This window comes from Choloepus didactylus, chromosome 23, assembly GCF_015220235.1.
Source record: "Choloepus didactylus isolate mChoDid1 chromosome 23, mChoDid1.pri, whole genome shotgun sequence".
NCBI classification, from domain to species: domain Eukaryota; kingdom Metazoa; phylum Chordata; class Mammalia; order Pilosa; family Megalonychidae; genus Choloepus; species Choloepus didactylus.
In genome coordinates this window covers 7832801-7856724 of record NC_051329.1, presented here as the reverse complement: position 1 = coordinate 7856724, position 23924 = coordinate 7832801, and the positions used below count along the sequence as shown (strand labels likewise).

Sequence of the window (23924 nt, the reverse complement as noted above, 5' to 3'; positions counted from 1 at the left end):
GTATTTTGCCTATCTGTTAAACAGGATCCAGGAATGGGATAGGAGTGGTGCCCACGCTTCTGTCCACTCTAGGCAGCCTGTGTCCTCTGGCCAGGATGCTGTGTGGTGCTGCCACCTGCCTCCAGTTGGCGGAGAAAGTGGGAGAGCCGGGGTAGAATCCCTCCCGCCGAAATTCCCGTTCGGTGTGGAAAGGCTCCCGGAGCCCAAGTAGCTGCGCAGGGGTGGCGGTGCAGCTTTAGCCGAGCCCCACGGCCCACTTGCCATCCTCCCGCGATCGGCTCTCCCACCTCCTGCCGAACCGGTGTCTCTCCGCCCTCCGGAACTTGGTGGCTGCAGCACAGTTCCCAACCGGCTTCCTCGACGGCCGGAAGCGGAAGTGCTCGGAAGCGGCTGACCGAAGGCATCCAGATGACGAAGGCAGGCGCGCCATGGAGCAGGTGACGGAGGGTACCTGGGCGTCGTTGCCGGTTCCCCTGCACCCGCGGGTGCTGGCGGCTCTGCGGGAGCTGGGTTTCCCGTACATGACGCCGGTGCAGGTACCTCTCGCAGGCCCGGTGGGAGGAGGGTCCTCCGTCCCCATTGGGCACATGGGGAAAGTGAGGCTCGGAGCAAGGCAGGCGCTCGATTAATCCGGCGACAGGGCTAGGACTCGAACCCTGCGGTTCTCGGCTCCCCGACCGGGCCCGGTTCTCGGTTTGCCCAGACTTGGGCAGTGCAAAGCTGGTTAATGATTCAGGCAGGCAGAGGCGGGAGGTGGCAACGCACCTGAACCAGGGTGGTTTTTTCCCACCCCTCTACTCTCTCTTGGCTCTGGGGTCCAAATTCCTCATTCATATTCTTACCCTGTCCTTTGTAGTTATAAAACCTCGGAAAAATATGCTTCGTTTTCCTTCTCTGTGAAATGACGGAAATAACATTACCTGCCTCATAGGGTTGTTGTGGGGATTAAATGAGACAGTGTGGAGCACATACTAGGAGCTCAAGAAATGTTACTGCTATCATTATTACTATTATTATTATTAGGGCTAATTAAGTGTTCTAGCCCAGTTTATTTATTCAATTAATATTTATTGAGGACCTACAGTTTATCAGGCACCCTTCTAGACTGAGGATTTTGCAGTAAACTTGTTATCTTGGTCTCCACTCATGGATCTTATGTGCTAGTATAGGAGAAAACAGAGTAAAGGACTAAGATCATTTCAACTGGTGATAAGTGTTATAAAAGAACTAAAAACAGACTGATGTGATAGATAGTGAAGATGTGGTCCAGGATAGGAGGTAAAATAGGGCATTAGGAAAAGTCTCTCTGAGGAGGTGTCATTGAGCTGAGAACTGAATGATTGAGGAGCTGGCTGTGGTATATTTGGAGCACATTATTCCAGGATAGAGAAAAGCCAGTGTAAATATCCTGGTGCTGCAAATGAGCTTTGAGGAACAGAAAGAAGACCTTTGTGGCTGGTGCATCATAAGTAGTGTAAGATGTGAGGAAAGAAGGAGCTGGATTGTGCAGAGTCTTATAAGAGCTTGGATTTTATTCTGAATGTGGTGGGAAGCAATTGTAAGAAGGAAAGGGATGTGAATGCAGTATAGAGAATGAACTTTAGGAGGGGTAAGAGAAGAAGCAGGGACATCAGTTCAGAGGCCATTGGCGGGGGGGGGGTGAGATGATGGTGACTTGGACTAATGGGCAGGCAGGAGATAATTGAGAAATCAAGTTCAGGATAGTTTTATGTTATTGAGGGACCAAGAACCCCTGTTGAAGGTTATGAGAGAGGAATCTGGAGGGACCCTGAAGTTTTTGTCCTAAACAGCTGGGTAGGATGAGAGAGATTGGAAGGATTAAGAAGTTTCAGAGGGAAAATCAAGAGTTCTGTTCTGAAATGTTGAGTTTGAGATGTCCATAAGATCTCTAGGAAGGATGTGGAGGAAGCAGGCAGAGTTGGAGATAAAAATTGGGAGCGCTGTGGACCTGGCCTTGGGAATACAGTGCAAAGAAGGCTCCGTCTCTTTGATCACAGTTCTTTGTCTAGAACTGCCCTGTCCACTATGACAGCCACTGGATACTTGAAGCTATCTCATTTTCTCATTGATTACATTTTGAAATAAAATTTTTGGATATATTGGGTTATATAAAATATATTATTAAAATTAATTTTACTTTTTTATTCTTTTAAATGTGACTACTAGAAATTTTAAAGTTGCGTACATGGCTCACATAATATTTCTATTGGACAGCAGTCACCTAGGACAGGGTTTCTCAGCGTCAGCACTATTGACATTTTAGGCTGGATGATTCTTTATTTGGGGGGGCTGTCCTATGCATTGTAGGCCTCTACCCACCAACTGAGGTTTTGACGACCAAAAATGGCTCTGGACATTGCGAAGTGCTCCCTGGGAGGGCAGAAACCACCCCAGGCTGAGATCCACTGGTCTGGAGGCAAAGAGAATAGTCTGATGTATGCTGTTACACAAGAGTAAGCTCAGACTCTGGGGATGAGGAAGGGAGTCCTAGAGGGATTGACCTCTTAAGCTAAAACTTGAATTTGCTTCAGGTTTAGCTGCTTTGGTTGCTGAACCAAAGGGCCAAGTTTCCCTGTAAAAACTGGAAATATTCTGGCTCTGTGCTGGGACCTCAGCAGTATTTAAAATGAGAGGGTTTATTTGAATCATTGTTCTGTAATACTAGAGCTGGAAGAGACCTTAAAACTCCTTGTCTTCAACCCCCTTCATGGTCCAGAGAGGAAAAGTAGCAGAGCCAGGACTGGAATCGCAGCCTCCCAACTTCCCACTCAGCTCAATTTCCCTCCTACCACACTGTGTAGGCGCCCTTGCCATATTTCCTTTGATCTAACTTATCTATGGCACCTTAGATATCCAGAGTCCCCTTTGCAGTAGAATCCACCATGACTGACGCTACACGGTATTCCTAGAGCCTTTAGCCTGTGACTGATGCTACAGTGTATTCCTAGAGCCTTTAGCCTCACTTGTGGATTTGCAGCAGTCTCTAACCAGCTGAATTGCATTCTTTCTCTTTAGTCTGCAACCATCCCTCTGTTCATGAAAAACAAAGATGTGGCCGCAGAAGCGGTGAGTACCTTGCATTAATGCAGCCTGGTGGCGTGTCCTTCCTCTGAAATCACCTTCCAGGAGAAGCAAACCCAAACTTTCTCCCCCTTTGTAGGTCACAGGGAGTGGCAAAACCCTTGCTTTTGTCATCCCCATCCTGGAGATCCTCCTGAGAAGGGAAGAGAAGTTAAGAAAAAGTCAGGTGAGTGCTTTATTGACACCTCATCATTGAAGAGTTCAGAGTAAGTTCGAAGCTGGTCAGACACTTGGAAAAAAAAATCAGTCTTTGATATGTACAGACAGGATGCTGCTGAGCTGGTCTCAGGAGGGCAGTCTCTGGGAACTCTCCTCATGTGCAGCCTCTGTGCGGTGGAGGGGGAGAGTGTGTTCAGCCCTGCGAGTCCTTGCGTCTTTGGCCATGCTCATCTTGTCCCTTCCCTCCACTGTGTAGGTTGGTGCTATAATCATCACACCCACCCGGGAACTGGCTCTTCAGATTGACGAGGTCCTGTCACACTTCACGAAGCACTTCCCGCAGTTTAGGTAAATTGAGTGCAGTGTTCCTGTTAATCATGCACCACACGCTCTTGTTTTGCCTGATTTGCTCAAAGACCTGTTTTGTTTTAGCCAGATTCTTTGGATTGGAGGCAGGAATCCTGGAGAAGATGTTGAGAGGTTTAAGGAACAAGGGTAAGTTTGATTGCTTCTGCTCATTTCTTTGCATGCTCTTGGCACGGAAACTCAAGAGGTGCTGATTATGATCTTGGCGTGACTATAAGCTCCCCGATCAGCAACCCTCCCTCCCCTCCCAAAAGGCTTTGACATCAGGCCAGCTTCCCATGTTGCTTTGTTCCCAAGGCCCTCACAAATTCATCGCCTTCAGCTGAGTCTTATCCCCAGCAGGGGAGAAGGGAGGTTGAGGTGTGCTCCCTGCTCTTCCCAGACCACCTGTGTAGGGCTAAAGTTCTCATTCTTCTCACTCTGGGCTTTCTCTAGGGTGTTTCATCCCCTCCTGTGGCTCAGAATACCGTCTCCACATGCATGCTCTCTGACCTTTCCCGAGCTCCAGACCCACAGATATTCTTTATCTGCCTGGCATCTCCCGTGACCATCTCAAAGCCATTGCAGACATGTCCGGAATGGGAGATTGGGGTTTTCATTCCCAAACTTGTACCTTTTCTGGAGTTTCCCATTCATTTGTCTACCCATTTGCTTAATCCTGCAATCTGGAATTCAGCCTTGATGCCCCACTGTCTTTCCCTGCCACACATGCATTTAACCATCATCAAATCCTCTGCATTTTCTCTCTAAAACATAGCTCTCACCCATCTACTTTTCTCCTTCCCCACCTCACCATTATCTCTTTCCTGCAATCATTTTCTCACTGTTTCTACATGTTTCTACTCTCCACATAGCAACCAAAATGTCCTTTTCAAAATGCCAATCTAATTAATCACGTCACTCTTTTATGACTCTTCAGCACCTTCCCCTGGCCTTAGGAAAGATCCTAATGTTGGTATAGAGACTGCAAGGCCACCGCTCTCCACTGCTGCCCACTCCTGTGCTGCGCTGCAGTGACCCTGGCTACTTCCAGGACACATAGTATGCTGAGCTCTTGCATGTCTCCAAGCAGGCTCCGTGAGGGTTGGGGTACTGGCTGTCTTGTAGCATTCACTCTCCAGAGCCCAGCATGGTGCTGAGCAATAGCAGGTGCTTAATAACTTCTTGGGATGAATGTTTGAATAAATGGTGGCATGAGCCCTTGGAATTTTTTTGTTTATAATTTTTGAAAATTTTATCGTGGTAATGTAGACACAACACAGAATTTCCCATTTTAACCACTTGCATATGTACAATTTGGTGATGTTAAATATATTCACGATATTGTGTTACTCTTAGCACCATCCATTACCAAAATTTTGTTATCACCCGAAACAGAAACTGCACCCATCAAGCAGAAACTCCCCATCCCTCTTGGTCTTCCAGGCCCTAGCAGCTTGTGATCACTCTTTGTCTCTATAAATTAGCTTGTTTTGGGTATTTCATGTAAGTGAGAGTGTACTGTATTTGTTCTTTTGTGTCTGGCTTATTTCACTCCACATGATGTCTTCAGCTTTCATTCATGTTGTAGCATGTACCAGAACTCTGTTCCTTCTCTTGACTAAATAGTATTCTGCTGTATGTATATATCACATTTTGTTTATCCGTTCATATATTAATGACACTTGGGTTTTTACTTTTTGGCTCGTTTGAGTAATTCTCCTATGAACCATTGTCATAAAAACACCTGAGTCCTTGTTTTCAATTATTTTGGGTATATACCTGGAAGTGGGATCAACGAGTTCCTCTTGGAGGAACCGCCAAATTGTTTTTCACAGCTCCACAGTATTTATGTTTTCCACCAGCAGTATACAGGTGTTCCTATTTCTCTCCATCCCCTCCAACACTTATTTTCCATATATATATATTTTTTTTTAATAATTCAATTTTATTGAGATATATTCACATACCATGTAGTCATACAAAGCGTACAGTTGTTCACAGTACTATTATATAGTTGTGCGTTTATCACCAAAATGAATTTTTGAATATTTTGATTACCACCCACACAAAAGTAATAAGAATAAAAATTAAAGTGAAAAACAACAATTAAAGTAAAAAAGAACACTGGGTGCTTTTTTTTTTTTTTTTTTTGCCCGTTTGTCTACTTATCCATCCATACACTGGACAAAGGGGAGTGTGATCACATCGCTTTCCCAGTCACATTGACACCCCTCATAAGCTGCATTGTTATACAGTCGTCTTCAAGATTCAGGGGTTCTGGGTTGTAATTTGATAGTTTCAGGTATTTACTGCTAGCTATTCCAAGTCATTAGAACCTATAAAGGGTTATCTATATTGTGTGTAAGAGTGCCCACCAGAGTGACCTCTCGGCTCCTTTTGGAATCTCTTAGCCACTGAAGCTTTATTTCATTTCATTTTGCATCCCCCTTTCGGTCAACAAGATGCTCTCCATCCCACGATGCCAGATTATATGTTTTTTTAATAGCCATTCTAGTGGGTAAGTGGTATCACATTGTGGTTTTGATTTGCATTTCCCTGATGGCTAATGATGCGCATCTTTTCATACACTTATTGACCATTTGTATATCTTTGAAGAAATGCCTATTCAAGTCCTTTGCCCATTTTTTAAGTTCGATTTTATTGAGATGTATTCACAAACCATACAGTCATCCACGGTGTATAATCAGTTGTTCACAGTACCCTTATATAGTTGTGCATTCATCACCACAGTCATTTTTGAACATTTTCACTACCACACACACACAAAGAATAACAATAAAAATTAAAGTTAAAGAGAACACCCAAAACATTTCATACCCCTATCCATCCCTATTATTCGTTTACTTTTGTCCATATTTTTCTACTCATCTGTCCATATACTGGAGAAAGTAGCCACAAGGTTTTCACAAACACATGGTCACACAATGTAAGCTATATAGCTGTACAATTGTCTTCAAGAATAAAGACAGTTTCAGGTATTTCCTTCTAGCTATACCAATACACTAAAAACTAAAATGGGATATCTATATAGCACGTAAGAACAACCTCTAGAATGACCTCTCGACTCCATTTGAAATCTCTTAACCCCTGAAACTTTATTTCATTTCTCTTCCCCCTTTTGGTCCAAGAAGGCTTTCTCAGTCCCACATTGCCAGGGCGAAGCTCATCTTTGGGAGTCATGTCCCACGTTGCCAGGGAGATCCATACCCCTGCGTGTCATGTCCCACATAGGGTGGAGGGCAGTGAATTTACCTGCAGAGCTGGCTTAGAGAGAGAGGCTATATCTGAGCAGTAAAAGAGGTTCTCTGGGGGTGACTCTTAGGCACAGTTATAAGTAGGCTTAGCCTCTTCTTTACAGTAACAAAACTTCATAATGCTTTGTCCATTTTTAAATTTGTTTTTTTATCTTTATAAATTCTGAATATTAAACCTTTTTCAGATATATAGTTTCCAAATGTCTTCTCCCATTCTATAGACTGTCTTTTCACTTTCTTGATAATGTCTTGATGCATAAATGTATTTAATTTTGATTAAGTCTAACTTTTTTTTTCTTGTGTTGTTTGTGGTTTTGGTGTCCCCTTTGGGCTTTTTTCAATCAAGTCCCACCAAATAAGGCTTTGGATGAGCCATTGTAAGTGTTGTGTCCAATTTGTTAATGAATGGTAATAAAGAGATTGATATTTGTGCCAACTATAACATGAGATACTTTCCAGCAAGGGTCACAAACTTATGATCCTCCAGGGGTCAGGAGGATAATATAAGTGAGTAAAGGGGCTACGTGGGGATCGTGAGGAACTGGCCAGCATGTGCCTCGAATGCTCGTGTCCTGCTGATAGCTGCCTTGCAGGACTCAGGTCTCAGTATTTCCAGATTTTGGGTTGTTTTTAAGAAACACAGGAATTCCAGATTTCTGTGTATCTCCTGATTTTTATCTGTTGACCTGAAATCATACTTTTTAAGAACTACCTTGCAGGCCAGCCAGTCAGTAGGGGCCATATATGGCCCTCAGCCTGCCAGTATGTGATCTTTACATAAAATTATTTCCAGTTCTGTCAACATTATCATTTTACAGGCCAGGTACCTGGAGTCTAAAGTGGTCAAGTAACTTGTTCTAGGTCTAGGTCAGGAAGCTTCTTCTGTAAAGGATCAGATGATAAATATTTTAGGCTTTGGTCTCTGTTCCAGTTTGCTAATGCTACCGTTATGCAAAAATACCAGAAATGGATTGGCTTTTATAAAGGGCGTTTATGTGGTTGCAAAGCTGCAGTCTTGCAGGCTATGAAAATGTCCACATTAAGGCTTCAACACAAGTGTACTTCACCTAAGGAAGGCCAGTGGTGTTCAGAAAACCTGTTAGCCAGGAAGGCACGTGGCTGGCATCTGCTGATCCCAGGTTGTGTTCCAGCTTCTTTCTCAGTTCCTGTGTATTCTTCAAGATACTGCTCTTGGTGTGTTTTGTCCTCCCTTAGCTTCTCCAGAGCAAACCCTGGGCTAGCATAAGTCTGCTTTCAATGGCCGTCTCTAAAATGTCTCTCTCAGTTGCTCTCCAAAATGTCACTCACAGCTGCTCTGAGTTCCCTGTGTTTGTCAGCTCATTTATTTGGCTCCAGTGATTTAATTCAGACCCGCCCTGAATGGGTGGGGTAACGCCTCCATGGAAATTACCTAATCAAAGTTCTTGCCCACATTTGATTGAGTCACATCTCCATGGAAACAATCAAAGGATTCCAACCTAATCAATACTAATACAGCTGCTCCCATAAGATTGCATCAAAGATAATGGCGTTTTGGGGACCATAATATATCCAAACTGGCACAGTCTCTGTTGCAACTTCCAAGCTCTGCTGTTGAACATGAAAGTAGCCATAGATAATACATAAATGAATGTGTTGTCTGTGTGACAATAAAACTTTATTTACAGAAACAGATGTCCTGTGGATCCCGTGGGCTGTAGCTTGCAGACTCCTGCTCCAGGGCATACAGGCTAGAAGCCAGATCTGTCTTCCTTGGAGTCCATGCTCTTTCTATCCTTCAACACTCCTTTCTCACTCTTGTGGTTTTCCCTTTCTCACTCTTGTGACTTAGATGACTTTTGTGGGATAAAACTTGGTGTTTTAGTAATCATGAATAGTTGGAAAATCCATACAGCATTAATGTTACCTCTTTTTCCAAAGTGGAAACATCATTGTGGCGACTCCAGGCCGCTTGGAGGACATGTTCCGAAGGAAGGCTGAGGGGCTGGACTTGGCTAGTTGTGTGAAATCCCTTGATGTCCTCGTGTTGGATGAAGCAGACAGACTTTTGGACATGGGATTTGAAGCAAGGTACTTGGTTTTGGGCTTCATTGGCTTTGGGTGCGCAGGTGATACTGGTAGAAGAGTAGAGCAAAACTGAAATCCTTTGTCACTTCATGACCTAAGTATTTTTTTTTTTTTAAGAAAAATTTTTTTCCAAAAATGTAAAAACGTGCATAGTGTAAAAAAAGGATAACAGTATCCATGACTCCCAGTTCATTTCTGCAGAAGGAACTTCTTTTAACAATTTCTTGAGTATACTTCTAGAGATACTTGTTGCTGTGCAAAAATCTGTATCAATTACACTAATATGTAATTGTATAATGTATAATTTGAAAAAATTGACAGTAGTATATTCTTCACACTGTTTTGTGCCTTGCTTTTTTCACTTAGTATTTCTTAGAGGTGATTCCATGTAAGGACACACACAACTACATAATTGTTTTAAGAACTGTACAGTATACCATTGTATGAATGTACCATCATTTATTTAACCACTTCCCTGTTGGTGGATATTTAGATTGTTTCCAGTCTTTTCCTTCCATAAACCATGCTACAGTGACCATTCTTTTCTATATATCTTTGTGCACATGTTTGAGAATATCCATAGAATAAATTTCTGGAAATCGAATTGGTTGAGGGTTAAAGGGCATGTGTTTTGTAATCTTAATATTTTTTAATTATCTTCCAAAGATGTACCAGTTTTCTCTCCTACCAACAGTGTACCTGGTTACTCACATCTTGGCTTATGGTGTATTATATTTTTTATAATTTCTTAAGTATACTTGATAAATGTATCAGTCTTTTTCTTTATGGTTAGTGCTTTTTGTATCCTGCTAAAGAAATCTTTCTCTATTCCAATGTTGTATTGATAGTCTCCTGTCTTACCTTCTAGAATCCTTTTTTATTTTACCTTTCACATTTAGATCTATAAGCCACCTGGAGCTGGTTTTTGCATATTGGGCAAGACTGGGGTCAAGGTTCATTTCCATTCCTATGGATATCCAGACTGTCCTCTCCGCACTGCTCTTCAGTCACCCCTTTGTCATAAATCAAGTGTTCATATATGTGGGGGTCTGTTTCTGCACTTCATCCTGTCCCTTTGGTCTGTTTGTCTCTCCCTACAGCCACACTGTTATGGTCCAACTACTCAAGCTTTGTAAGTTCTCCACTTTTGTTGTTCTTCAAGATTGTCTTGGCTATTCTTGTTTTTTTTTTTTAATGATCACGAAAAAGCCATATTGTTTTTATTAACAATTCAATCTCTACACACATATGGTATTGCACAAATCATAAGTGGATCAACAATTATATTAACCATATAAACTCATGACCATTTACAGAAAACTGCTGTATTAGGTTTGTTGCATTTCGTGCTAGGTAATTTAGTGAATGTTTTAAACAAAGGAACTTGGGCACTACTTCAATTCATGAGAATTAGCTTTCAAAAAAGCATATTTGCCACCTCACAGAATATGTCAAACCCAGGAAAATCAATATCTAAATGTCAAAATGAATACTGTTAAAGAAAATTTGGTGATAAAAACTTTAGGTTAAAATGTTAGGTTTAAAATTTTAGCAGTTGGATTTAAGATCCAGAAAGTATAAGCACACTGGGTATTTTAAGAAAAGACTCCCAAGTTCTGCTTCGCAATTACTACTACTTTCTAAAAGGATAATTCTGGGCTGCTATAATGTCTTCCCTACTACTGTAAACCATTGTTTCATGGTTTTATGGAAGAAACAAGATGATAATTAACATAAATGGGTTTTAAAATAAGACTCTTACCATTCAAAATAAAGTAAAAACTTACACTATCTCCATCAAATTACTACAAATTTTATCAAAAGGTAGACCAGACAGAGAAGCCAGATCACCATTTAACTTTCCTGATTGTCTGAGAGCACAGGTGTATTAGTTTAGGGTTCTCTAGGGAAACAGAATCATCAAGAGATATCTATAAATATAAGATTTATAAAAGTGTCTCATGCAACTGTGGGTATGCACGAGTCCAAGTTCCATAGGGCATGCCGCAAACTGGCAACTCCGATGAACGTGTTCGATGAACTCCTCAGGAAACACTTCGCTGGTCAGCCGAAGAAGTGAAGGTACTCTGTCTTGCTTAAAGTCTTCAACTGATTGGATTAATCGAGCTGATCGCATTCTCTCATTGTGGAAGACATGCCCTTTCTGGTTGTACTCAGTCACAGCTGCAGCCAATTGACTGTCCTTGCGGTAACGGTTAGGCCAGTGCTTGCTTGACCAGACACCTGGATACCATCACCTGGCCAAGTTGACACATGAACCTAACCATCACACTAGGGAATGTGTCATCCACAATGGAGGGAGACCTGAGGTTGAGTCCTAGAGCTGCCCTGACTTGCAGTGAGAGGTTGAACCAGCCCTTAGCTTCCCTGGGGTTCTGCTTACTCAGCTTTAGAATTAAGCTGGGCGTGGGCTAGATGGTTGTTAAGAGACCTTCCAACTAGAAGAATCTGAGTCAGCTTCAGACCCCATTTTGAGCAGACATTTAGGGTGGTAAAAGAAATGGATTAAGAAACAGGTTGTAGAGTATTTTCTACATTTTGTACCATCATTCAATTCTAGGAAATCTTTGCCTGAAACTTTCATCTAATGGCTGGTACTTTTAAAGGGCAGGCAAAAGAGGCATTTGGCAATGATGTTTTAAATTAAAATGTGGAAAGGCCATGCTAAATTAGGTGGAAAAACAATGCACTACCACATTATAGAAGCAGTCAGATTTCTTGCCTCTGAATTTTAAGAGCCACCAATCTTGTTGGGAAAATCCCAAGGGACTTGTACAGTTCAAGCCATTTGATAGGGATGTACCTGAAATCCTACCACTAAGGCAACTTCAGTGAAATTGGTTCTAACAGAAAGGATGCAAGAGAATAGGGTAAGAGTTTTCTTTTTCTCTACAGAACAGAAAAATGATCCAAAGAGAGTAATGGCTTCTCATTTTTCATCCTCTAAAAGGAATACAAATATCACTTCTTGAATTCAACACACTGGTCTCATTTTTAAAATGCATTACTGTATTTTCTTCCAAGACAGCCATACGTTAGAACCCTTTAGAATGTGACAGTCACATTATTTCTTTAGTAAGCCCCAAGTCTTCCAGGAATTTCCCTGGAGCCTACAGCTGGAGGAAGTGTCTTGGGGTGTCAAATATTAAAGCTTTCTCCATAGCCACACATTCCTTTGATGTTTGGGTCATTGAACAAAAACTCACTGGATTATTTGTCTTCTATGTAGTCCATTTGTGTTCCTGAAGGTGCTTTATGAACACTATGTTCCTAAAAAAAAGCTGTGTTTTCTTTTCAATGAACACTCTGATTCCATCTTGAACAACTTCATCAGAATCTACTTTTGTCTTCGTATACACTAGAACATAGGAAGGGCCATTAAGCCCCTGGTTTGAACACCGACTTTCACATCCATGTGTTCAGGCTTATCTTTAAGAAACTGTTTTGTCTGTTTACTGCTGAAGGAGTCAGGGTGAGGGCAGTCCAGGTGGGCTGCGGCTTTCTCTTGCTCACAGCCCAGACAGTGGCCTGGACAAATGAAGCGGACATTTTGGCCATCCCAGCGCATCCAGCTGGAGCTCAGTCACCTCACCGTCTCGCCATGGGCACCGTGGGTGCACTCGTCTTGGCTATTCTTGATCCTTTTCATTTCCTCATAATGCTACCATGTGCTTGTTACTTTTCATTAAAACACTGATAGGATTTTGATTGGGATCACGTAAAACCTATAGATTAATTTGGGGGGAATTGACATGTTATAATATTTAGTCTTTTAATCCATGAACATAGCATAACCTTCCATTTTGATTTTCTTTAATTTCTTTTAATTTTTTTATAGTTCTGGGTGAAAGACGTTGCTCTTTTGAAAGCTTTATTCCTAGGTATTTTATTTTTTATATTATTGTAAATAGAATTCTAAAAAGTTGTTTTTCTAATCGTTGCTGCTATGTAGAAATATTTTTATATGTATTTTCTTTTTTGTAATGTCTTTCTCAAGCTTTTCTTAACCACAGTTGAATTTCAAATCATTTAGGTAGTTTGGTCCTTCACGTTCTACCATGTAGTTATAATTCCAGTTATTTTTGTCTTTGATTTCTTTAAAATTCATTTTCCTTCCTGGTTTCTTAAAATGTTTTTTAGTTTATTTTTTTTAAATAATGAAACAGCTTTATTGAGAAATAATACACATAACATTACAATTTAGCAACTTAAATTCAGTGGTTTTTAATGTAAAAAAGTTTTATGTCTTCATTTCATAATGATCCCCCTCATTATAAAAGGGTATTTATATGCTCATATTGTAGAAATTTTGGAAAATGAAGGTATAAAGAAGAAAACAAAAATTGCCCACAATTTCTCCTCATAGTAGTCTCTACTGTAAATATTTTGATGGTTTCCCATCCAGTCTTCGTTAATACCTATCTGTTGGTGATGCTTTCAGGCGAAGGGTTAATTTTGAGCCCTCTTCTTTTCAGTATAAACACCATTCTGGAGCTTTTGCCAAAGCAGAGGAGAACAGGCCTTTTCTCTGCCACTCAGACGCAGGAAGTGGAGAACTTGGTGAGAGCAGGCCTCCGGAACCCTGTCCGGATCTCAGTGAAGGAGAAGGGCGTGGCAGCCAGCAGCACCCAGAAAACCCCATCCCGCCTGGAGAACTACTACATGGTAGCCCTGAATTTTCTTCTTAATAATCCCTGTGATTCACTAATAATGATGAGTGCTTTAGAGATTAGCTTGCTGTTTCTAGGAAAGCAAATCTATAAAATGATGCCCTGTGGCATGTTTAAAAATACATCTGGGGACACAGCCAGGGCAGATGGTATAGGTGATCAACCATGTTGAATGAGTGAATAGATAAATTAAAATAGACACAAATATGTGTTAAATATAGTCTCCAAGGACAACTGCTCTGGACTTCCAACCCCCAAGTTTTGAAATATTTTTATCACAACTGCATGGGGTGTGCTCGGTTCCAGACATGGTTAAACACTGTGACCCTTGGGCCCATCAGAATGAGTTCCATCCTGAATTAGACAGCCATAGCTAGACATGCAGGTAAAACACATAAAGTCAAGTGATAGAGTTGCTCTAAAGGAAACTTGGTGTTAGTTTAAAATAATATTCTGCTCTGTAACCTTAATGTTCTGTATTTTTTATCTGCATCCGGGAATTGCTGAATTTGGACCAGTAAATTCTAGCTGCCATTTTATGTCATTCCCTCATAAGGGAGTGGAAGGGCTTTTGGAAATTTGATGTTTTAGTTGCATAGTCACTGCTATTCCGTTCTCTCTCATCACTGGATTGGGCCAAGAGGCATCAGCGAGAATGGCCAGCTGGGGAGGATTGCACACTGGAAGGGGTGGGGTCATTTGGGAGCTGGGATAACCCATAGGTGGGTGTCACTGCTTGACAAAACACATCAAAATCACTCGCCAGGAGATACAGCTTTCCTTCCAGTGATTTTTAGACTTTGTTGTCTTCCCTAGTAGGGATTTTTGAGTCCAATCCTAGACCTACTGAATGAGAATTCGTACCCTGTGCCCAAGAATCTGCAACGAAGACACCTACCCTGAGAGCATGTTGTAGTCAGCATGGTTCTTGTCTGTGTATTGGGATTTGGGAACTACTGACTGTGTTTCTTGGTCCTGTGATTTTGTAAATTAAAATTTAACAGACAGTGGAACATGTTGCCGTTTATTCTGAGCTAGGTAGATTAAAATTCTGGCAAAAGTCTGACCTATTTACGGAAGAATTAAATTCCTTAAAATTTCAGGCTAAAACTGAAAATAGCTGTGGGGATTATTATTTGTATCAATAAATATGTTTTTATTTTATTAGTTTTCCTCTTTATTTTGTAGGTATGTAAGGCAGATGAGAAATTCAATCAACTGGTACATTTTCTTCGAAATCATAAGCAGGAAAAGCATCTGGTATTCTTCAGGTACTTTTTTCTGGCCTGTGTGTGGTAGGAACATCGGGGATTCAGCCACACCTAGAATGTGCAGGTTTATGTGGTCCTCAGGTTTGAAATTCTGTCAGTTAGGAATGCTTTGGGCTGCAAAGAATAGAAAATTCTATTTCTGTGCCTTAAACGGGAAGGTTTATTTTTGTCCTCTTTAAAGAAGTCCAAGAAGACAGTTCCTCATGTTGGTTTAGTGGCATCACAATGTCACAGTCTGTGTGTCTGTGATTGTCTTGGCCTTCCCTCCTACTTGTCACTTCACGCTTGCAGACCGATCACCGTAATGGCTGCTGTCATGTTTGCATTGATGGCAGAGAGGGCGAAGAGCAACGCTAGCTCCATTTGTCTCATTTGATCAGGAAAGCAAAAAGCTTTCTCAGAAACTCTACTTTGGCATCCCTCCATTTCAGCAAAAGGAGGTTTGGGGAGAACTTATTTAGAAGAGGGCTGGGTAAGCTCACAGACTCAAGGAGAAAGTTGACTGCCCGGCCTTGAGGGAAGACAGGATGTGGGGAGCCCCAGAGAGCCCATGGCTGAAGTTCATGGACCATCTCTTTAGGACACGTCCTCATTGGGATGACCGTGTTCCTGCCCCGATATTTCTTAGGTGACTCAACTCCAAGTTCTAATATTCAGGAGAGAGAATCTGGTCAGTCTAGCTTGAGTTATTTGCTGACCCCTTGGGAGTCACACTAATTGGGGAAGGAATAGTTCCCCAAAGGAAAAGCAGGAGCATCTTGAAATCTCTTTAAGACTGTTTCTATCTAAGTTTCATTAATTTTGTTATGAATAAATATTTCAATTTAATTTCTCAGGGGGCACGGAGATTCCCTTGCCAGAACAACATTAGGTAGTGGGAATAGATCCTTGGGGTTTTAACTCATGGTTAAGTGATTTTTGTCCAAAGATTGGCTTTCATCGGCTGAGAGGGTTTAGTTGTGGATGATATTCATGGGCATTCCCCCAAAAGGGACTCATGACTGGGTCATCTCTATTGCATTTGTTACTTGCTGCACCCTCCCTGCACTGTGGAAGGCCCAAGATGCTCAAGGACTCTAAGCCCTCTGCTCTTCCCCCCACCATCCCCCCGCAGCACCTGTGCCTGTGTGGAATACTACAGCAAGGCTCTGGAGGCCCTGGTGAGGAATGTGAAGATAATGTGCATCCATGGAAAGATGAAATATAAGCGCAATAAGATCTTCATGGAGTTCCGCCAGTTGCAAAGGTGGGTCAGCTTAGTTGGAGATTGCAGATTGACACTCTTTCAGTTCTTGGAACTTAGCTGTGTTCACCCTCTGTGAGTTTGCTCTGCCAGGAACCCACTTCCTTCTCTAACCCAGTTATGTTCTCTAAATGTCCAGACGTCCCATTCTACTGACCTAACTGCCATTACACTTTGCTATAGTTACTTCCTTGGTTACCCTGCTAGTTTGAAAGCTCCAGGAGGATAGGAACCTCATATATTGTGTTCACTCTGGATCCCCCAGTATCCAGCCTAGTGCCTGGTCCAGTGGAAGGTTTCAGCGCTGTTGATGGAAGGAATCGAGCAGAAAGGAAGTAATCTATTAAAGTCTTGTTGGGATGGAAACTTCCTTTAGATTGTCAGGTTGATGGGTACACATTAGCCATTTTAATTAGTATACCTTGTCTCTGTGCATATAAATAAATAAAATAATTTTTTGTTTTTCTTAATTATTGAGCATCCTGGTTACATTAACATAAAATGATAGAACTGCCTATCACTCGGAGGGAAACTTTTTTTTTTTTTTTTAATGCACTAGAACTTTAATATATTTGCTCAAGAGTAAGATGAAGACTCTCATGATAGGGAAGTCGGCAGAAAGCCAAATCCCACCTTCTTAACTTGCTTTTTTTTTTTTTTTTTTTTTTTAATTTTATTTTGAAATAAATTCAAACTTACAGAAATAGTTGCAAAAACAATACAAACCCCATACACAGAACTCCAGCATACCCCAATCCCCCTCCCCCGATATCCCGATCCACCAACTTTAACATCCTGTCACACCACCAGTTCTTTCTTTCCTTCCTTTCCTACCTATCATCCATCATCTGTTGCTCTGTCTTCTGAACATATGAGAACAAGCTGCACACATCCTTAAACAAACAATATAATTCACATATACATTTCCCATGAACACGAACATTCTTTTACGCATTCCCATTAAGCGCAGCTAAGAAGTTCAAGAAATTCAACACTGATACAAAGCTTACATTCTATGTTTCCTTTTTTTTTCTTATGTCCCAGCTGTGTCCCTTTGAGCTTCCTTTCCTCCATCCTTGGATCCCATCCAGGATCATCCTTGGCATTTAATTGTCATTATCTATTTAGACTGTCTTTTTTTTTTTTTTTTTTCACTTGTGGAAACATATATACAGCCTAAATCTTCCCATTCCAACCCCTCCCTAGCATTCTATTAGTGGGATTAATCACATTTAGAATGTTGCTTTCACCTTCCCACCATCCATTACTAGAAATTTCCCTTCACCCCAAACAGAAACCCTGCACTGATTTCTTAACTCCCCATTGCCCCTTCCCCCCCTTCTCATAACCCATACTCCACTTTTCATCTTTATGGTCATATTCTCTGATACTTTTCTTTGTGTTTACCATGGGGCTTAAATTTAACCTCTTAAGTCTGTAATAATCTTGTTTTTCTTTGATACCAACTTAACTTCAATAGGACACAAAAACTATGTTCCTTTACTCCTCCATTCCCCCATCTTTATGTAGTTCTTGTCAAAAATGACATATTTTACATTGAGTCCAAAACCACTGATTTATCATTACAGTTTATGTATTTTAGATCCTGTAGGAAGTAATTAGTGGAGTTACAAATCAAAAATATAGTAGTATTGGTATTTATATTTACCATGTGATCTTTACTGGAAATCTTTATTTCTTCATGTGGTTTCAGTCAGTTGTTTAGTGGCTCTTCCTTTCAGCCTGGTCAGTTCCCTTTAGCATTTCTTATAGGACTGATCTACTGGTGATGAACTCCCTCAGCTTTTGATTATCCGGAAATGTTTTCATCTCCCCCTCATTTTTACCCTCTAGGTGTTTGTGAATTTTCTAAGTCTCTGATAGTTATTGACTTCTGTTTGTATTCCATTGTGGTCAGAGAATGTGCTTTGAATAAATTCAGTTTTGTTTTGTTTTTTTAATTTATTGAAGCTTGTTTTATGTCCCAGCCTATGGTTTATTCTGGAGAAAGATATGTGATCACTAGAGAAGAATGTGTATCCTGGTGATTTGGGATGTAATGTTCTATATACGTCTGTTAAATTTCTCTTTCTCTCTCTCTCTCATTTCTTTGTTTCTCTGTTGGTAGGGCTCCCTGTAGTATCTGAAGTAGGGCAGGTCTTTTATTGGCAAAATCTCTTAGCATTTGTCTGTGAAAAATTTAAGCTCTCCCTCAAATTTGAAGGAGAGTTTTGCTGGATAAAGTATTCTTCGTTGGAAATTTTTCTCTCGCAGAATTTTGAATATGTCATACCATTGCCTTCTCGCCTCCATCGTGGCCGCTGAGTAGTCACTATTTAGTCTTAAGCTGTTTCCATTGTATGTGGTGAATTGCTTTTCTTTTGCTGCTTTCAAAACTTGCTCCTTCTCTTCAGTATTTGAGAGTCTGATCAGAATATGTCTCGGAGTGGGTTTATTTGGATTTATTCTATTTGGAGTTCGCTGGGCATTTATGTTTTGTGTATTTATATTGTGTAGAAGGTTTGGGAAGTTTTCCCCAACAATTTCTTTGGATATTCTTCCTAGACCTTTACCCTTCTCTTCCCCTTCTGGGACACCAATGAGTCTTAAATTTGGACGTTTTATTTTATCTATCATATCCCTGAGATCCATTTCAATTTTTTTGATTTTTTCCTCCATTCTTTCGTTTTTTCATTTTCTGTTCTGTGGTCCTCAAGGATACTAAGTCGTTGTTCAACTTCCTCTAATCTTACATTACGAGTATCCAGAGTCTTTTTAATTTGGCCAACAGTTTCTTTTATTTCCGTAAGATCGTCTATTTTTTTATTTACTCTTACAATTTCTTCTTTATGCTCTTCTAGAGTCTTCTTTATGTCCTTTATATCCTGTGCCATGCTCTCATTGTTTGTCTTTAGTTCTTTAATTGTGCCAAGTACTGTGTATCTTCTGATCTTTTGATTTGGGTGTTTAGGTTCGGGTTCTCCATATCGTCTGGTTTTATCATATGCTTTAAGATTTTCTGTTGTTTTTGGCCTCTTGGCATTTGCTTTACTTGATAGGGTTCTTTCAGGGTCTAAAAAATACCAGTCTCTTGATTTGTCAGATCTACAGTTTGGTGGCATACACTTTCTCTAACTAACCAGCAGATGGCATCCATGAGTCATCTATTCCCCTCAAGTCAGTTCTCCCCAACTTTGTCTTTGTGGTGTGTGGGGATCTGATTCTTGTGGAGTTCAACTGGTGCACTAAGTTTGGGTGTGTTGTTGGTGCTGTCCACCCTGAACTTGGGGCTTGTGTCTGTGCGGTTAGGGTGGCAGGGCAGCTTTAATAATCAAAACTCCTAGGTGTTCCCGGAGATTTAAGGCTGTTGTAAGAGTCCAAGTCTTCACATCAGTCCTGCCACAGATGTCTCTGCTGCTGACCCACAAAGTCCCTGGTGCTAGAGTAGGGTCCCTGGGATTTCTGAGTGGTTCCCCCTTCTCAGCCGTGCTCTTCCAGGACCCCTGCCGTGGGAAGGCTGCAACATGTCACAAGTGCGCACCGGCCCCCCAGGGAAGCCCTGGGCCACCGGGCTGTGCAGGGGTGTTCCATCCTGCTGTAAAGATGGTTGAATGGGGCATGTTAATTTCCCCCTGTTCGCACAGCTCCGCCTTCCTAGCTCCAGGACAATTAGCTGTTGGTGCACTAAAGGCCACTGTCCACGATATTGTGGCGTGTGTACAGTGCTGCGGGAAACACTCCCCATCACACTGGGACCCTTGGCGCGGCTCTGGGCTATGGGTCCGGCCCCGGGCAGGAGCATTCCCAGCCTGCTGAGGAGATGGTTGCAAGGAGTGTGGTTTCTTTCTCCTTTTGGCTCCCCTCTGCCCCCCGGCCGCAAGACAATCAGCAGTGGGTGTGGGAAGGGCTACCCTCCATGCCAGACACCGAGGCCTTGGGACAGCCACTTCTGCCGTGCTTCACTGCGCGGTTCTCACCGTTGTATCTGCAGTCGGTCCCGGGTTTTTTTTGTTGTTTTTTCTTTTAAAAAGAACTAGTCCATCCCCAAACACCAACCTGCGGTTTCCCTGCACTGCAGCATGGCCGCCGGACTTTCAGCTGGCTCACTCACCCGTTTCAGAATGTAGACTCCCGGTTTCACCAAATGCACGGCCCGTGTGGATTTAGCAGAACTTGTCCAGCTGGTGCATCGCTGGAACTGGTGTTCTGGGTCACTTTCTGGCTTTTATCTAGTATTTTTCACGGAGGTGTTTTTTTGCCCTGTCTTACCTAGTTGCCATCTTGGGTTCTCTCCTCATTTGTTTTTTTAAATGGCTGCAAAGGATTATATCCCACTACAAACGTTTCAGAAAACCCATTCACTGTCTTACCACCCCTCCCCACAATACACACACACCTTCACTGGGAATGTATGAAGGAAAAAAATTAAAATGTTACTGTCAATAAACATTTGGTTATGAGATGCCAGAATTGGTGTATTACCGTTGTCATAATGGAAATGAGTAAAGACCATTTGATGATGATGAAGCTGGTGACCTCCTTACTCAGAAGGGTGTTTTCTCATTTTCTAGTGGAATTCTGGTGTGCACCGATGTGATGGCCCGGGGAGTAGATATTCCTGAAGTTAACTGGGTTTTGCAATATGACCCTCCCAGCAATGCAAGGTATGGCATGATAAATTGTTACTTTCTCTCCATTGAGGATCTAGCCTAAGGAAATATGAATCCTGAGGAAGGTAAACATAAAGTGATATTTATCAAAACACTTACTTCAAGTAGCAAAAATAGGCAAATGGGTGAATAATATTTGGTGTATCTACAGTGATATGTTATGCAGCAAAGATATTTTCAAATATTTTTTTAAGTTCTTGCAGAAATGCATGATAGAAAGTTTTACATAATACCATATATGAAAATTTCTGTTCTCAAAGTAAACATGTATCCTAAAATATGCTTCCAAACACAGGAAAATGTCTGTAAATATAAATCCCCAGGTGATAATTACAGTTACTTATGGTTTAAAGAATTACATATTAGTTTTATTTTCTTTTTTATACTCTTCATTGTTTCACAGATTTTCTACTAGGAACATGTCCTACCTGAATGATCTGGTGTACATTTAGAAGTTTCACTTAATAGTTCACATTAAATGTTTCATGGAGAATCATTTTTAGTTACAATACATATTTAGTTGCCAACTTCTCAGTTTTTTAAACTGGAAAGAGCTGAGTTGGGCTTGAGCTGTGGAGTCTGGTGGCTTCTTGTGCCACCTTAGATGCCTGTGCTCTGCTTGGCCATCACCCAGAACAGGTCTGGTTTTGGCCTGTGATTACATTCCTGTCCTCTGCTGTTCACAGTGCCTTTGTACATCGCTGTGGCCGCACAGCCCGCATCGGCCACGGCGGCAGTGCCCTTGTGTTCCTCCTTCCCATGGAAGAGTCATACATCAATTTCCTCGCAATTAACCAGAAAGTAAGCTGTCTTCTCTTTTAATATATATGACAGCATAGCTGGAAAAATTCTTTGTGGCAAGTGGTGAGAAACTTAGATTGGGGGTTGCCAACTCAGAGGGGCCAGGCTGCTGTAAGTGTGTGAGCCTGGCTCGGTTTCAGGCTGTGGATAGTGCCAGCCTTAGGTAGGGGTGGCAGTCACTGCTCAGCGCCAGCAGTGGAAACGTGGACCCATGTTGCCATACTTTCCACCAGAAGTCAGGTTGTTTATGTGATATCTGACTTTAAATTGAAAAAAAAAAAAGGGGGGTTTTTAGACCAAGTAAAATATTTGGGTTGTATTAGGCTTCTGGCCTCTGACTTAAGATAAAAATTGTTTTGCCTTAGGCTTTTTCTGTTTTTAAACTTTAATTTGAAATAATTTCAGACAATTCTGTGATTTTATTGGTGCTTGCTCTGATGGAGAAACATTGGGTGGGAGGTGACTACAACCAGAGAAAGTGAGAATGTGGTCTCTGGGTAGTGCCCCCTGCAGGAAATGAAACCACAGAGAAACACAGTTGACCTACTTCCAAAGCTGAAGTCTTTAGCCCTGGCAGACAGAGCCATGTTTGAAAAGGGAATGAAAGCTTTTGTGTCGTATGTCCAGGCTTATGCAAAGCATGAATGCAACCTCATCTTCAGATTAAAGGGTGAGTTGGACTTTCTTCACATAATGTGTCTCCATCTTCAATATCTGATAGTCTTACATGTATTAGGTTGAATCATATGAAATTGCTTTGTCCTATAAACATATTAGGCATGTGTTAGGGTTAAACATTTAAAGTGTTCCTAGGTATTATGTAGATAAACTTAACATTCTAAACATTTAAAGTGTCCCTCAGTATTAAGTAGATAATAAATAGGCCAGTGGCTGCTCAGTATTCCTGTCTACTTTGCAAACATGTAATAATTTTATTAATTCAAACTAAAATAAATCCATTAAATTATTTGGTTAGAAAAAATTACTCTCCTTATAATTATATTTTGTACTAACTGTGATATTTTGATTTAATTAGATCTTGATTTTGCTAGTCTTGCTCAAGGTTTTGCCCTGCTCAGGATGCCCAAGATGCCAGAACTGAGAGGAAAGCAGTTTCCAGATTTTGTGCCTGTGGATGTTAATACGGACACTATTCCATTTAAAGATAAAATTAGAGAAAAGCAGAGGCAGAAACGACTGGAGCAACAAAGAAAAGAGAAAACAGAAAACAAAGGGACAAGAAAATTCATCAAAAACAAAGCTTGGTCAAAGCAGAAGGCCAAAAAGGAAAAGAAGAAAAAAATGAATGAAAAAAGGAAAAGGGAAGAGGTAAAGTATGTAGTTTTATCACTTAATTATTCAACTTAGAATTTTGAACATATTTTTGGTTTATGAATTATTGTCATAGAAACTTGAATAAGAATTTTGTGGGATGCACACATTTCTCTACTTGCTGGATTTGGGGCAAGCTGATCTGAGAGGGTGTAGTTCCTGATAAAAATTTCCCAGTTTCACCAATAACACTGTTCCTGGGAAATTCAGGAGTTTACTGGTTTCTTCTGCATTTAGGGTTCTGATATTGAAGATGAGGACATGGAGGAACTTCTTAGTGATACAAGACTCTTGAAAAAGTTTAAAAAAGGCAAAATTACTGAAGAAGAATTTGAGAAGGGATTGTTGACAAGTGGCAAAAAAAAAATCAACACAGAGTTAGAGATCTCAGATTTGGAAGATGACTGCTGATTCTAGCGCCTCAGACGTACCACAGAAGAGAACAGAGCAAGGGAATAGGATGCACAAATCCCAAACTCACGGACAGCTCACATTTGTTTTCACTGCAAATCAGACCTTCAGTAGAAGTCTATGAAGAATCATGTTTCCGAAAGCTACCCTTTCAGACCTGGGAGGATAATTGGTCTTGAAGAAGTATAACAAAAAATATATAAAATTATTTGGATGTAAATAATAGATGCCAATATTTATTTTGATGGGTCATCTATATATAATTAAAAAACTCATTTTTCTATGAATATTTTATACTTATTTTAAAATATAAAGACATTAAAATATATTTGATTGTGAACTTCCCTTTAATCCTTCATCTTTTCCGGCACTTGCCCTCCCTTGGTGTTCTTACCTGCCTGAATGTAGCTTGCCTGCAGAGGGTGGCTAATGTTGCTGGTGAACTTGAGAAACAGAAGATGGTAAGTCAAAGTCTGGGAAATAAAATTATCCAGTTATACCTTCTGTTGGATAAACTGTATATCCCTCTAATTGTGTGTGAATATGGCTGCACG

The 23924-nt window shown here is 41.1% G+C and overlaps 1 protein-coding gene across 2 annotated transcripts; it reads left to right on the top strand.

Moving 5' to 3' along the window:
- Window positions 1-204: 204 nt before the first annotated feature.
- Window positions 205-23710, top strand: DDX55 (DEAD-box helicase 55). 2 transcript variants are annotated; one of them, XM_037817097.1, is made up of 14 exons: window positions 238-536; window positions 3037-3087; window positions 3182-3268; window positions 3518-3609; window positions 3694-3756; window positions 8805-8954; window positions 13448-13637; window positions 14831-14913; window positions 16028-16159; window positions 20728-20820; window positions 21513-21627; window positions 22129-22297; window positions 22664-22956; window positions 23197-23710. In XM_037817097.1, exons 1-14 carry the CDS (start codon window positions 429-431, stop codon window positions 23368-23370), a joined length of 1800 nt encoding a protein of 599 aa, XP_037673025.1. In that variant the 5' UTR covers window positions 238-428; the 3' UTR covers window positions 23371-23710. The 2 variants fall into 2 exon arrangements, with proteins under 2 accessions (XP_037673026.1, XP_037673025.1); XM_037817098.1 differs by lacking the exon at window positions 23197-23710 and having other exon boundaries at window positions 205-536; window positions 22680-22877.
- The last annotated feature ends 214 nt before the right edge of the window (window positions 23711-23924 follow it).

What these genes read in the sequence shown, in the direction of transcription:
- DDX55 (XM_037817097.1), top strand. Translation starts at nt 429, where the DNA reads ATGGAGCAGGTGACGGAGGGTACCTGGGCGTCGTTGCCGGTTCCCCTG. An exon ending in CGTACATGACGCCGGTGCAG is followed by an intron (nt 537 to 3,036) that starts GTACCTCTCGCA and finishes CTTTCTCTTTAG; the next exon opens with TCTGCAACCATCCCTCTGTT. An exon ending in GACCCTCCCAGCAATGCAAG is followed by an intron (nt 20,821 to 21,512) that starts GTATGGCATGAT and finishes TGCTGTTCACAG; the next exon opens with TGCCTTTGTACATCGCTGTG.